Source organism: Hemicordylus capensis, chromosome 14 (assembly GCF_027244095.1).
Source record: "Hemicordylus capensis ecotype Gifberg chromosome 14, rHemCap1.1.pri, whole genome shotgun sequence".
NCBI classification, from domain to species: Eukaryota; Metazoa; Chordata; class Lepidosauria; order Squamata; family Cordylidae; genus Hemicordylus; species Hemicordylus capensis.
Window position 1 is genome coordinate 16,910,516 of NC_069670.1, and position 14,416 is coordinate 16,924,931.

Here is a 14,416-nt window from a genome sequence, read left to right on the forward strand (position 1 = left end):
TGCCTGGAACCGGATACACTGAAGAAGGAGCGGGGCTGCTGCTCTTGAGGGCAGGACAAGAAGAACCCAGGGATTGAAATGACTGTACCAGGAAGCAAATATAGGTGAGACATTAAGCAGAATGTCCTAACTGTAAGATCTGTCTGTCAGAAAGAACTGAACACAGGATTCCAAGTGAGGTCTGGGCAGAGTCTGGAGGAGAACGGATCTTGTATTAGCAAGCAAGACTTGTCCCCTTAGCTAAGCAGGGTCCACCCTAGTTTGCATTTGGGAGACTACAAGGCGTTTCACACTAAATGTGCGAGGCACCAGGAGGATTTGTGCTTAGCCCGCTCTCTTAGGTTAGCCTGTTCTCCTTGCACACAAGCAGCCTCGAAGCCCTGGGTGGCCAGATCAGCCGCCCACATAACTGCTGGCTCCGTCACGAAGCCGGTGGGTGGGGGCCGCCCAGCCCCCAGAAGTTCCAGGATGTCCCACGTGAGTGTGCAGTGCATTCTGGAGAGACCCCCGAGGCCAGGAGGCTGGCTGCAGCCTCTTGGTTGGGAGTCTACTTGTGTGTTGCCGTGCATCGCTGTGGCACACGATAAAAAAACCGAGGTTAACGAAGCACTCATCGTTTAAAGGTGGGGGGAATTAGGTGGGCTAGCCGCTTTGGAACCACCGGGCTTGTAGTTCCCACGATCAGTAGAAAGCAGGCTAGGCTCCCTTAGCCCACTTTCTACTGGTTGTGGGAATAGCTCCTACAGGTGAGCACGGTAAGACATTCCCTTGAGGGGATGGGGCCACTCTGGGAAGAGGATCTGCCTGCTTGCACGCAGAAGGTTCCAAGTTCCCTCCCTGTCAGCATCTCCAAGATAGGGCTGAGAGAGCCTCCTGTCTGTAACCCTAGAGAAGCTACTGCCAGTCTGTGTAGACAGTACTGAGCTGGATGGACCAAGGATCTGTCTCAATATACGGCAGCTTCCTATGTTCCAGAGTAGGGTGGAATTATCTCTTCTCATGATCTGGACGCTAGGCTTCTGTTCATGTGTAGTCTGAGACTGCATTAGAAATCTGGTTAATATATAATAAATAAATAAATAATAAGCTATTTTAGCAGATACATCACACTGCTTTCCCTCTCTACCTCTCCATCAAATCTTCTAGCAAAGATGGATTGCTCTCCTTAGGAACATCAGAAGCTGCCATATACTGAGTCAGACCCTTGGTCTATCTAGCTCAGTATTGTCTTCACAGACTGGCAACAGCTTCTCCAAGCCTCACTGGAGGCTTTAAAACATGGGCTGGATGGATCCCTATCAGGGATGCTGTAACCATTTCCTGCAGGGAGCAGGGGTTTGGATTAGAAGACCTCCAGTTTGACCACTCCATGATTCTATAGACCTCAAATTAATGCCGCCTAAGAGTGTGTTTGCCTTTTTAGCTGCTGCATCACACAGTGCTGGCTCATGTTCAACTTGTGGTCCATTGAGACTCTTAGGACCCTTGTGGTCCATTCAGACCCTCAGTCCCTCTCCCATGTAGCTTCACGTGTACTGACTTCAGAGTAAGAGGCTAGGATTTCACTGACATTTGGGTTGTCTCATAGTTCTATAAAGGGCCATTCTGTTTGCCCCCTGGCTCCCCTTCCATGAGCCAAGTGGGACACATGATCAGGAATCTCCTCTCTCGGACTCCGCCCCACAGAAGAGCAAGGTACTCTCTAGGCCTAACTTATAGTGTGCAAAGTGCTCGTTTGATCTGGTTTCTCTGTTTGAAATAGGGCTGGAAACCCAGTAATGGATATTCTCTGGCCATTGTCAAACTGAATGTGTATGTTTCTTGGGGGTGGAGAGAGGACCTTATCCCCCCCCCCCAAGTGGGTGCAGTGTTGTGTAGCAGCCAAGAGCCCGAGGAGAGCTGAGATCTTAATTCATTAATGAATTAACTTTTTCGGTATTAATATTATTATTATTATTATTTTACACAGTCAGACAGGTGTTATTGACTGGTTTGTTTTATCCATACATCGAGTCCTTCCCAAGGACCTGGGATGCCAGAATTTTATTGTCAGTGTTGTTGCTGTTATAGATATTGTCGCAGAATATAGGCTGTTCCCAGTAAAGCTGCTTTTTGTAATTGGCTGATGGTGATTTCTGTGGCCCCGATGGTGTTGACTGCTCTTCAAGGTCTTTTGGAACTGCACCCAGGGCGCCAGTTACCACTGGGATTACTTTGGTCTTTTTCTGCCACAGCCTTTCAATTTCAATCCCCTGGTATTGCTATGTCGATTATTTTGACTTGTTTTTCTTTCTTCTCGACTACAGTTGTTGTTATTATTATTATTTAGAATAAGTAGTACTCCGCACTCGCTGCTCCTTTGATGTATTTTCAAAATGTTCAAAGGAGGAAGGATTAAGGAACTTGGAGCGGGCTTTATCATTAGAAAAATGAAAATACGAGTGACGTAGTCACAGAGGTTCCCTCTACCTTTTTCAGTGGGAAAAGGGGCTGCTTCTCAACGTGAGTCTACCAATAGAAATGAGGTCTGGCACTTAAGAGACGCCTTAAAAAAAAGAGAACCACCAGGAAGTGAGCGCATGCGTATTGATCCTCTAGTTCTCACGATCCGCCCTTCCTTTGCCCACCGTTTCAGAAACGCATGCGTTTTGGCGAGTTTCGGGAGGAGGGGGCAGTAACTAACCACAGGCGCGTGCGCAAAGCGTGCGCTTCATTTTGCTGGGACGGGGAGCGTGCGCATGCGTGGAATTCCCGCCCGCGGCAAGGCGACGGTCGCGCTAGGCGCATGCGCGCAGAACTCTGGCCCGCCAACAGCGAGCGTCGCACTCTTTGACCCTTCTTGCTTCTGCTTCCTGTCTGGAAGGGAGAGGGTTGGCGCATGCGCGTTGCCTAGGCTGTCCCTGCTGCTTCTCGGGCTCCTCTTCCGGCCTCCCCGAGTCCCTGGTTAGGCGGGGGCGCCTGGAGTCCCTTCGCTGCTCTCAGGCCAAGTAGGGTTGACCTTTGACCTCGGAAGTGAACAGGGCTTGGGCTCTCTCCACCTTGGGGGGGAACTGGGGGGCGGCCTTGCCCTGGGTCAACTCGGGTCCCCACTTCCCCAGGGGATCCCAAGGAGCTTAGGGCTGCCTCTCCTGCCCACCCCCTGCCTGGACCTGTGCCCCCACTTAACCCCCCAGGGTCACATCTGTGCAGGTCTCCCACTGGCATGTCCCTGAGTGCCAGCCCACTAGCTGTAGGGGGGAGGGGGCCCTTCTGACACCCTGCCCTGCTGCACCTTGTGTGCCCCCACCCTTTTGCCCTTTGGACCTCCCTTGCTGGCAGGCCTGCTCCAGACACCCAAGCCCCCAGTTCCTTAGGCTGGTGGTGGGACCCATCTCTTTAAGTCGAGATGGCGTGAGGTGTGAGTGTGTGTGGAGGGGGTGTTGTTGGGGAGAGGGAACCACAAGAAGAAAGAGGAGGTTGGGGGGAGGGGGTGGCTGTTTCTGAGGGGAGGGTGAATAGGGCCGATACTACGGATGACTGCTGCCAGGTAGTGCGGTCCTGTGGTGAGTCACCCCCTCCCCCCCACACTTGCTAGGGCGTGGTTTGTAGGGGTGGCACAGCTGGGCCCAAAAAGGAGAGAAGAGGGTTCTGGATTCCCCCCAGCCCTGTGGATCATGGGCCTCCAGCTGCCTTGATGAAGGACATTGTGAGCGCCAGCTGGGAAGTGGTGTTCCTTGAGGAGGAGGAGGAGGAGGACGAAGAAGAGGAAGAGGCGGCCCCACCGTGGACATGGGGTCGCAGGTCCTGCAGATCCTACGCCAGGGCGTCTGGGCCTCTCTGACCGGTGGCTGGTTCTTTGACCCACACCAGAGCACCTTCTCCAACTGTTTCCACCTCTACACCTGGATATTCCTGCTCACCTTTCCCTTCCTGCTCTATATGGTAAGTCTGGGAGAAGTAGGCAATGTCTCTGGGGGACCTTTGGGTCGGAGAAAAGGTGTGTGTGTACAGGTGGGATTAACTTTTATAGCAGTCCTCAGTGTCGAAAGGGCTTATGTTCCTTATGGCTTTTTACTCCTAGAATGGCTGTCCTGTTTCAAGACAGGCTAATATTTTTTCTAGGAATCCTTATCCGTTGTCTATTTCTGCTAGGTCTCAGCTGCCTGAAGCCTTAACTTTCCCTCCGCTTCACCTAACAGACTAAAAGGAGATTCAGATAGTAACTGGAGAGTTGGGAGGGTGTGGGGTTAGAGTGGTGGAATAGGGTGGGGGTGGGTAATCTGAGTTCAAATCCCCGCTTAGTAATGAAACTCCCTGAATGATCTTGGGCTAGTAACTTTCTCTCAGCCTAACCCACTTTGCAGGGTTGTTGTGAAAGGAAACTTGCACACTCCTCTGAACTCCTTGGAGAAACAATGGGATAACAGTCTAATGTACCATAATACTATTATATACTCCAGAGATGTAGATGCAGGGTCAGTTATTTAAAAAGACTCTTGTGAACACTTATTGAATGGTGAATAGACATCATCATCATAAATAAGATGCTATTATTACATGGTATACATGCTAACACCTTGCTGTTGATTCTTAGACTACTAAATAACTGAATGATCTCACCCCTCTTTCACTTTCTCAGCTGCCTCAAAATCTTTGCCCCTTCCCTCGAAATCTGGGCTCCGTTCAAATTCCAGCTACCTTGTTGGTTTACACAGGGATGCTAGCTTTTAAAATGGGTTATATAGGAACATAGGAAGCTGCCATATACCGAGTCAGACCATTGGTCCATCTAGCTCAATACTATCTACCCAGAATGGCAGCGGCGTCTCCATAATAGATAGGTTGCAGCCCTATCTTGGAGATGCCAGAGAGGGAACTTGGAAGCTAGATGCTCTAACCCTAAGGGGAATATCTTACAGTGCTCACACATGTCGTCTCCCATTCAAATGCAACCAGTGCAGACCCTGCTTAGCTAAGGGGACAAGTCATGCTTGCTACCACAAGACCAGCTCTCCTGTCTTTTGGATGCACACCGAAAAGTGCATCATGGCTAAAGTTAATAGTGTATGAAACCCCCAGCACATTAAGGAATCAAGGAGGACAGTGGGAGTTCTTGAAAATTCAGAAGAACTGAGTTCTTCCTCAGTTCCAGTGGCTGTCCATCTTTTGCCATGTAATTCGCAAAACGCTTGTGATAGTTGCAGAGCTGGGGTGCAAAAACGACAGCTTGAGTTTCAGGGCCAGAGAAGCGGCTTAGAAGAACTGGCATGTCGGTTCCAGGCTGGGAGAGTGAAATGCCTGGCTGAACATTTGTGACTTGCTGAAGACATTGCTTGGAAGATCCCCTTTCTCCAGCTCTCTCTTTCTCTCTCTTTGGACTGTAAACTCTGGTTCTCCTGACTTCTGAGTGATGCCTTCCCAGCGCTTGCCTGAAGAATGCTGAGAGCACTCGTCTCAGTTACCAGAGAAAGGGTTGGGCTGTTGGCTTTGCTATCTGATGTGACAAAGGAGAAGCAAGACCTTGCAGCTAGTAGCTAGGAGGGAAGTGAGCGGATATTCTGAGGAGAAGAAGGCAAGGCTGCAAAAGGAGGCATTTCCTGTGCTATGTCTCCATGAAAGTAATGGCCTGAAAAAAGAAAATGCATCAGGGTTTAGTTACCATGGCACATGGAGCCTTCCTTCACTTTATGTGACTACTTGTTATCCGGGGCTTGAGAAGAAACGGGTTCTGTAACTGCAGGAGAACTGGAAGCTAGAGAAGTTGTCTGGGCATCTCTAAATGTGAATTTGTGTCATGCCCAGATATTCTGAATACCCTCCCCGCCCTTGCCCCCCACATAAGAATGTAAGAGCAGCACTGCTGGATCAGGCCCACGGCCTGCTTAGCAGTGTTTCCTGTAACAGGGATTCCCAGATGTTGTTGACTACAACTCCCATCATTCGCAGCTGCAGTGGCCTTTGGCCACTAATAGCAGGGGACACTGCTATCTAGTCCAACATGCCTCTGGGAAGTCCCCAAGCAGAAGATGAAGGTATGCACCCTCTCTTCTGCTGTTGCTCCCCTGCAACTGGTATCCTGCGGCATCCTGCCTCTAAGCCTGGAAGTGGCCTCTGGCCATCCAGACCAGTAGCCACTGATAGTCCTGTCCTCCAAGAATTAGTCCAAGCCTCCTCTTAAAAGCCATCCAAGCTGGTAGCCATCACAGAGGATTCCACAAATTGGAATTGAAACCCACGGCCGAGAATTCCACAAGTTGATTTGCACGCTGTGTGAAGAAGTACTTCATTTGGTCCGTGCTAAATTTCCTGACTGTCGATTTTATGGGATGACCCCTGGTTCTAGTGCTGGGAGAGAGGCAGAAGAACTTCTCTCTCTCCACTTTATCCACACCTGTGGGACGCTCAGTGCTGAAAACCTGACTCTGATGCTCAGGAATTTTAAAAAAATATTGTTTCTCAAGCTGTGTTTAGAGAGAGTTGATGCACCATTTTCTTTTTTCTTAAAAAAAAAAAAATCTGCTTCCCTGACAGTCTTGAAACAAGGGACCACCCACACCTTGGTCTATTAATGATCATAGTTTGGTTGTGTTTAGAAGGGGCTGCAGACTGAACAAACTGGACGAAGAGGTTTCTGCCTGTGGCTTCCCCACAACCTCTGAGTTTGTAGGACTCTTGCCTTCTCTTGGCCCTTCCCATCGTCACTTTGCTAGGGAAGTAGCAGTGATACCTCCAGAGACTCGGGCCTCTGCTGGAAGCTGCCTTATTCTGAGTCAGGCCTCTGGGCCATCTAGCTCAGTACTGTCTACTCAGACTGGCAGCAGCTCTCTCCGGCAGGCATCTCTCCCAGCTTTACCTGGAGATGCTGCCAGTCTGGGATCTTCTGCCGTGGCCCCTCTCCCAGAGGGACAACGCCATCAGCCAGTCCCCCATTCGTCTGTTACGGAGCAACATACTGAGAACACCCCCGTGGGCCAGGCATAGGCCCATAAGAAGCTGTCTTATAGTGAGTCGAGCCAAACCCTTGGTGCATCCAGCTTAGCTTGGTCTGCACTGACTGGCAGCAGCTCTCCATGGTTTCAGGCAGGAGTCTTTCCCAGATGTTGCCAGTGGTTGAACCTGGGACCTCTTGCATGCAGAGCAGCTGCACTTCCCTTGAGCTACAGCCCCATCCCCTGTCCACACTGCTCCTGTGCCTGGCAATGGAGGTACGTCTTCAGGTCTAGGGGACACGGCAGGAAGAATGCTGAGTAACCGCCTGTTTTCTCTGAGTCACTTTGGAAGTGGTGCTTGGGGGTGGGGTGAGGAGCCCACCCGCCAGCGCAGGAGGCGACGATGTATTTTCTGCTCACTCTTTGCAGCTCAGGGACTAAAATAAGCTCGTTAGCAAAGTGTCGCTACCGAAAGCACATGGCTCACCGGGGTCCTGTCTGGGTTCCAGCAGCACAAGTCTGACGGCTTGCAAGGCAACATATCCTCAGGAGGGAGAGAATTTAAGAAAACAGCAACAAATATTTGTATACCGCTTTTCAATCAAAGTTTCCAAAGCACTTTACGTGGAGAAATAATAAATAAAGAAGATGGATCCCCCGTCCCCAAAGGGCTCACATTCGAAAAAGAATCCTAAGATAGACACCAGCAACAGTCACTGGAGAGATGCTGTGCTCGGGGTGGAGAGGGCCAGTTACTCTCCCCCCCTGTGAAATAAAAGAGAATTGCCACATTTAAAAGGTGCCTCTTTGCCCAGTTAGCAGGGGAGAAAAAACATCTTTGTGCTGATGTTGAGGTTTAGGAATGACAAATGGTACCAGATACCAAATCTTAAAGAGAGGTCTGGTCAGGGGCTGCCTCTGGCTTCTGTAGGACCCTAGGTGGGAGTAGTTTGTTGTGGGGGCTATAATGCATGAACGATGTTCTGTCCCTGCCTGAACTAAAAGAGCTCCTGCTTCTGGGTTACAGCGTGGGGCCCCATAAGTGCTGGGCCCTGGGTGATCCCCCACCCTCACTTCAAACAGCCCTAGATTGACTGCAAACAGATAATAGGGAGAGGAGAGGTACTCCATAATCCAGGGGGTTCTCAGACCCGGGCCCCTAGATGTTGTTGCACTACAGCTCCCATCATCCCCAGCCACAATGGCCAGAGAATGATGGAAGTTGTAGTCCAATCACATCTGGGGACCCAAGTTTGAAAACCCCTGCCCAAGCCGATTAGATATCTAAGATTTGGCATTTGGTGGAGAATTCAGCATCTTGAAGCTCCCGGCTTTCCTAAAAACAAACATTCCCCACCCCTCCCACCAAACAAAATCCAGTAGGTTTGTTTCCCTGTCCCATAAGATGGCTTCAAAGCATGCTGAGTGAGAGTCTTTGAGTTATATGCTTGTTGCTCTTTGGTCAGATGTAGGAGTCCAAAGCAAGAACTAAAAAATTGCCTCATGATGTCAGCATGAGCTCAAAGATGTAAAAAATGTCTTCTAAGGTTTCCCCAGTTTCTCCTTTGAACATCTGTAGCTGAAGAAGAGTCCTGTGGAACTTGAAAGTTTGCTTCCAGCATTTCGAATTCGAGCTTGGAGGAAAGCTGGTCTGGTAGTAGCGAGCATGAATTGCCCACTTTGCTAAGCAGGGCTTGCCCTGGTTTGCATTTGAATGGGAGACTACATATGAGTGCTGTAAGATATTCCCCTTAGGGGATGGGGCCGTCGCTCAGTGGTAAAGCATCTGCTTGCATGCAGAAGGTCCCAGGTTCAATCCCTGGCAGCATCTCCAGGTCGGGCTGGGAGAGACTCCTGCTCGAAACCGTGGGGAGCCGCTGCCGGTCAGTGTAGACAACCCTGAGTGAGATGGACCAGTGGTCTGACTCAGTATAAGGCAGCTCCCTAGGTTCCTCTTCCACTCAAGCAGTGCTGCTTCTCCTCCTCCTGTATTAGTCTGGGAGTTTACAAAGGTGCAGGTGTGCCTCTTGTCCTGTTCCTCCGATGCAGAGAGAACAGGTGCCCCTTGCAGGGTGGGGCTTCCGAACCCCCATCTGCAACCCCGTCCCCGTCCCCCCTTTCAGTATGCGGTCTTCTTCTGTGGCAGGTGATGCCTCCCAGCATTGTGGTGGCGGGCGTGTACTGCGCGGTCGTGGCCGTGTTCTTCACCACCATCAAGACCATCAACTACCGCCTGCACACCATGTTTGACCAGGGCGAGATTGTGGAGAAGAACTCCGCGCTGGCGGAGGGAGCCAAGTCCGAAGAGGGGGCTGCGGCCGATGAGGGGAACCTGACCAGGTGAGCAGAGTTGGCGCTTCCCTTGTTGCGTTTGGAATGTCAGGACAGGAATCTTCGTCTGTTTGGGGAGGGAGGAGTGCAAGCGTGACGGGTCCCCTTTGCTAAGCAGGGCCCACTTTGGCTTGCATTTGGATGGGAGACTGCCGGTGAGGGCTGTCTTATGGGATGGGGCTCTAACTCAAGGGTGGAGCATCTGCTTTGCATTCAGAAAGTCCCCGGTTCGATCCCCGGCAGCACGTTCAGGGAACGGTGCAAGGTCCCATTTCCTCGGCTGGTGGAAAATACTGACCTGTAGGAGAAATGGAGTCTTATATCTCTTTCTGAAAGAGCTGGAAGGGTTATGATCCATATGGACGCATAACTGGAGCACCTGTGAACAAGAGGGAGATACCCGCAGACTCAGGGTAACCCAGAGATAACATCAGTTTCACAAACATTGGAAGAAGAAGAAACCTAAGAAGGTCCACCCCCACCCGAGTGCCCCAATGTAACTCGATGGAGTGGAATGTTTGTGGACTTGATGGGGGGTGCAGTTAACAGGCAACCAGGTGCGCGGAGCTAATGGAATTCAGTGGTGAGGAGTTGTGAGGACTTCTTGGCTTAAAAAATGCTCCCTCAAGACAGTCACGACCCCTTCTGCTTCTGAGGGCCTAAAACCTTGACCATGCTCGGACACAGGTTCAGGCAACACGTGCAGACCAGGGATACACGGCAGCATTTTGTTGTGGCTCCAAACTTGTGTTCTCTGAATGGCAGAATCACATTTGGGCAGAGCATGGTGCAGTTAGTGTGTGTGTGTGTGTGTGTGTGTGTACACAAACACATACATTTCTCTTTGCCTACCTATCTGCATGTGTACTTCCAAACAGGACAATGCAGCCTAATGGTGTGGTGAACCCCAACATAGTTTTAAAACACATTTTAAAAACAACAACCACCCAGCCCTGGCTTCATTCCTCTCCGTCTTTCCCTGCAGGGATCCTGGCGGGGTGGAGATGACGGTGTTCCGGAAGGTCAGCTCCACGCCTCCCGTCAGGTGCAGCTCCCAGCATTCCGTGTTCGGCTTCAACCAGGTCATGGTAAGGAGGAGGAAGCGGTTCTGGGGTGGGAGACGGGGGGCTCAGGGCTTCAGTCCTCCCTTTTCCAGGGACTCCGCCAAAGAGCGGGGACACCGGAGCAGTGCTTAATTTAGGACAGCAACCAAAGGAGGCGTTGAGAGCCGTGTTCCCTGTAACGGGAATGCCCGGCTGATATTGACTACAACTCCCACAATGCCCAGCCAAAGGCTGGAGGATGCTGGGAGTTGCAGTCAGCACTTTCTGGGACTCCTCACTGCAGGGGACACTGGTGTTGAGAGGACTCAGGGGAGGCCCTTCTGTGGGGCAAGGTGGGGGAGGGTTGCTTCAGGCACCAGATTATTGAGGTCCCAGCGAGATGGCAAGATGCCCGTCTGCCCCCCACTTTAAAAATGCGGGAGCGAGAAGGGTGCACCCAAGTGGGGAGGAAACCCTCCCTGCAGAGGCTTTGGGCAGATGGCTGCTGCAGATGCTTCTGGCATAATAGCAATAGCAATAGCACTTACATTTATATACCGCTCTATAGCTGGAAGCTCTCTAAGCGGTTTACAATGATTTAGCATATTGCCCCCAACTTTCTGGGTACTCATTTTACCGACCTCGGAAGGATGGAAGGCTGAGTCAACCTTGAGCCCCAGGTCAGGATTGAACTTGCAACCTTCTGGTTACAGGGCGGCAGTTTTACCACTGCGCCACCAGGGACTCATAAGTGAGCTATTTAATTTTAATTTAATTTAATAGATTTAATAGATTTTTATACCACCTCACCCAGATGGCTCTAGGTGGTTCACAAATATTAGCTCCCTTCTTGTTCGAAGGCTTTTTATAATTTAACTTAAAGTTGTTGTTTTTTTAAAGAGAGAGATTCTGGGGTTCACGCCTGCCTTGGGCATTGCTTACTTACAAGGATGTACCGTATTTACTCTAACAAGGCGACTCTGAATGTAAGACAATGCCTTAAAAGACAGAGGCCAAATACAGGTTATGCCTGTACTTACCCAAAAGAAAGACGACTCTGTATTAGACCCCACCCCCAATCTCTGCTCAAGATAGGGCCGAAAGCGGTTCCTGCCTGGAGAAGCTGCTGCCAGTCTGGGTAGACAATGCTAACCTAGGTAGACCAAGGGCCTGACTCTGTATATGGCAGCTCCCTCTGTCCCTAATTAAAATGTCTCCTCCTCTGTGTACTTTTCTAGGATCTGCTGCCCCACTTGGAGGACGGAGGGCCTGTGAGAGGTGAGCAGTGCCCTGTGGCTCAGGGTGTGGCGGAGGGTTGGAGGCAGGGTTGCCTGGAATAGAGACCCCCACATTTGGTATACCGCAATCTCCAGCATCCCCAACTCCAGTGGCTTCTGGCTGGGGATGATGGGAGCTGTAATCGACCCCTGGGAATCCCTGTGGCAGGCAACGCTGGACGGGTGGCGGGTGGTTTGTGTGGGGCTAAGGCAGACCCGCGGCTGTCGCTTCTCCCCACAGACATCAGGGAGCTTGTTCGGGAGCAGGGCAGCAACAACGTCATCGTGACGGCAGCCGACCGGGACATGCTTCAGCGCTGCTCCCCGGAGAACGGCGGTAGGTCCCCCCTCCTTGGCTCCTTTTCTGTGAGGGGAGTGGCACTGAGCAGAGAAGGCAGGAAGCCAGGGACTGTCAGGAGCTGACCGGCGTCTTGGGCGTAGAGAGGCTGCATCCCCACGTGCCGGATAAGAACCTAGGAAGCTGCCTCCTACTGAGTCAGACCCTTGGTCCCTCTGGCTCAGCATTGCTCACCCTGACTGGCAGTGGCTTCTCCAAGGTTGCAGGCAGGGGCCTTTCCCAGCCCTACTTAGAGATGCTGCCAGGGAACTTCTACATGGCATCGTAGGAGGCTGCCTTCTACTGAGTCAGACCCTTGGTCCGTCTAGCTCAGTACGGTCCGCACTGACTGGCAACAGCTCTGCAAAGTTTCAGGCAGGAGTCTCTCTCAGCCCTGCCTGGAGGTGCTGCCAGGGATTGAACCCAGGACCTTCTGCATGCAAAGCAGACGCTCTTCCACTGAGCTACGGCCTGATCCCCTTTTGTTGCCAGGCTACACTAGTCGCAGCCTTTAGTACAGGAATTCACCGTGAAATTGGTCTGCACGTAAGCCTATATCTGTAGATTTGAGGCTTTTTCAGATGCAAAATACCTGCTTCAAATGCCCAAAGTGCCTTTTCATGGCCTTGCGGTGGGGTTTTGACCACACTCCCCTCTTGCCTCCTCTGCAGCGGGCGAAGTCGTAATGGTGCCCTCCGAGCCGCCAGGCGCGGCTAGCAGCCTGCTGCCCGTCCCCAAGCCAGAGCCCCCGCCCGGCGGGAGGAAGCAGCCCCCTCCTCTCCCCGTCCAGACGTCCCTGCAGAGCACGGACTCCTCGGAGCAGTCGCCCCCAGCCGGGCCGGGCTTGCGGGCGCCCCGCTGGGCGGCCAGCGAGTCGGAGAGCGTGGGCGACACACCGCTGAGCCCCCTCCTCAAGAGCAGCCTGAGCGAGGAGCTGAGCCAGAGCTTCCTGAGCCTGGCGCTGCCCGAGGCCGGGGGCCCCGGCCGGCGAGAGAAGCGCCCCTCGGGGGCCGACTACCAGCCGCTGGAGCCCCGGCCGGAGCGGCCCCTCCAGGCCGGCTCCTCGGACAGCTGCTTCAGCGGCACCGACAAGGAGACACCCAGCACCCTGAGCAGCTACCGCAGCGAGAAGACCAACTCCACCCACCTGGACAGCCCCTCGCTGGGGCCGGGCCCCGGGGAGGGGCCGCTGGGCGGGGGGGCGGGGCCTGGCGCCTCCCCGCCCCCGGAGGGGGGCAGCGACACGGACGCCCTGTCGGACAGCGAGCTGCTGCGCTCCCCGGAGCTGGGCCTGCTGGGGGAGCTCAGCTTCGACACCCAGCACACCCTCCACTCCCTGGAGACGGTCAAGGGGGAGGCCGAGCTGTGGGGCGGCCCCGAACCGGAGCAGGTGGTGCGGCCCAAGGAGCTGGGCCTCAAGGGCCGCCGGCGCCTCTCCCGCAAGCCCGGCGGCAGCAGCTACCTGCCCATGCGCACCCTCCTGGACAGCAAGGCCTACGCCGAGGGCTTCTTCGCCGACGAGGACTCCAGCGACTGCAGTGACCTGAGCCGGGCCTCCAGCCTCCACTCCCAGCACAACTACAGCACCGACACCTCCTCCAGCACCTCCTGCTACTCCCCCGAGCGCCGCCCCCCCGGGGGCCCCGAGGCCCCGCCCCCCGAAGGCCTGGCCCTCCCACCCCAGCTGGCCCACTACACCCAGCGCAGCGGCAGCACAGCCAGCGCCAAGACCCACGCCCGGGTGCTCAGCATGGATGGCAGTGGAGGGGCGGAGGGGAAGCCCCCCGGCGCCCTCACGGTCTCCAAGTCGGACCTGGAGTCTCACGCCGGGAAGCTGGCGGCGGAGCAGGAGCTGGGGGGCACCGTGCGCAGCCAGTCGGCCAACCAGCCCGGCTGGAGGGGGGAGCTGCAGGCCGAGGGGGCCATTGGAGGAGGTGAGTACGTGGCTGCCCAGGTGTGCCCTGCTAACTGAGCCAAGGGGGGATTCTCACAATCTAAAAAGAGATTGTTTTCTGTTTAGCGAGGGAGAGCGCCTGTCCCTATCCAGCCCCAGCCCAGCATTCCTCCAGTGGCTGTGGCTGTGGCTGGTTCCTACCTTGTGGTTGTTGTTTTTTAGGTGGTTAGATTTTGAGCCCTTTGGCGACAGGGAGTTGCCTTTTTATTTATTATTTTTCTATGTAAGCCGCTTCGAGAACTTTGGCTGAAAAACAGTATATAAATATTTGTTGTAGTAGTAGGAAGCTGGACTTTCCCCAGCCCCCGAAAGGAGCTTGTGTCTCCAAGGCTGTGCATGATGTGGGGAGGGCCTGGGGGTTGCTGTCGTTCTCTCTCCCTCCTTTTTAAGGATTTGGCCAGTGGTGCGGGCGGGGGGTGATGTACTCCCTGTGCCAGTAGTTCGGCAGGAGAACCAACTTCTGAAGGAGATTGCAAGATCTCTTCCTTTGGAGTTTTTGGAAGAGGCCAGGGGGTCACCAGGCGGTCCCTGTCGCTGGGTCCTGGAACATAAGAAAGAGGACCAGA

At 53.4% G+C, this 14,416-nt stretch overlaps 1 protein-coding gene across 3 annotated transcripts in view; it reads left to right on the top strand.

The window, feature by feature from the left end:
- PCNX3 (pecanex 3) overlaps nt 1–14,416 on the top strand; it is a 46,819-nt gene continuing 32,403 nt past the window's right edge. Inside the window, exons 1-7 of one of the 3 annotated variants that reach the window (XM_053278247.1) lie at nt 2,855–2,987; nt 3,575–3,921; nt 9,055–9,248; nt 10,225–10,327; nt 11,521–11,560; nt 11,801–11,896; nt 12,568–13,830. In XM_053278247.1, coding sequence (XP_053134222.1) covers nt 3,769–3,921; nt 9,055–9,248; nt 10,225–10,327; nt 11,521–11,560; nt 11,801–11,896; nt 12,568–13,830 — 1,849 coding nt within the window. In that variant the 5' untranslated portion in view covers nt 2,855–2,987; nt 3,575–3,768. Of the gene's footprint in view, nt 105–2,844; nt 3,922–9,054; nt 9,249–10,224; nt 10,328–11,520; nt 11,561–11,800; nt 11,897–12,567; nt 13,831–14,416 lie in introns of those variants that run through there. The other 2 variants (XM_053278248.1, XM_053278246.1) reach the window with 2 other exon arrangements.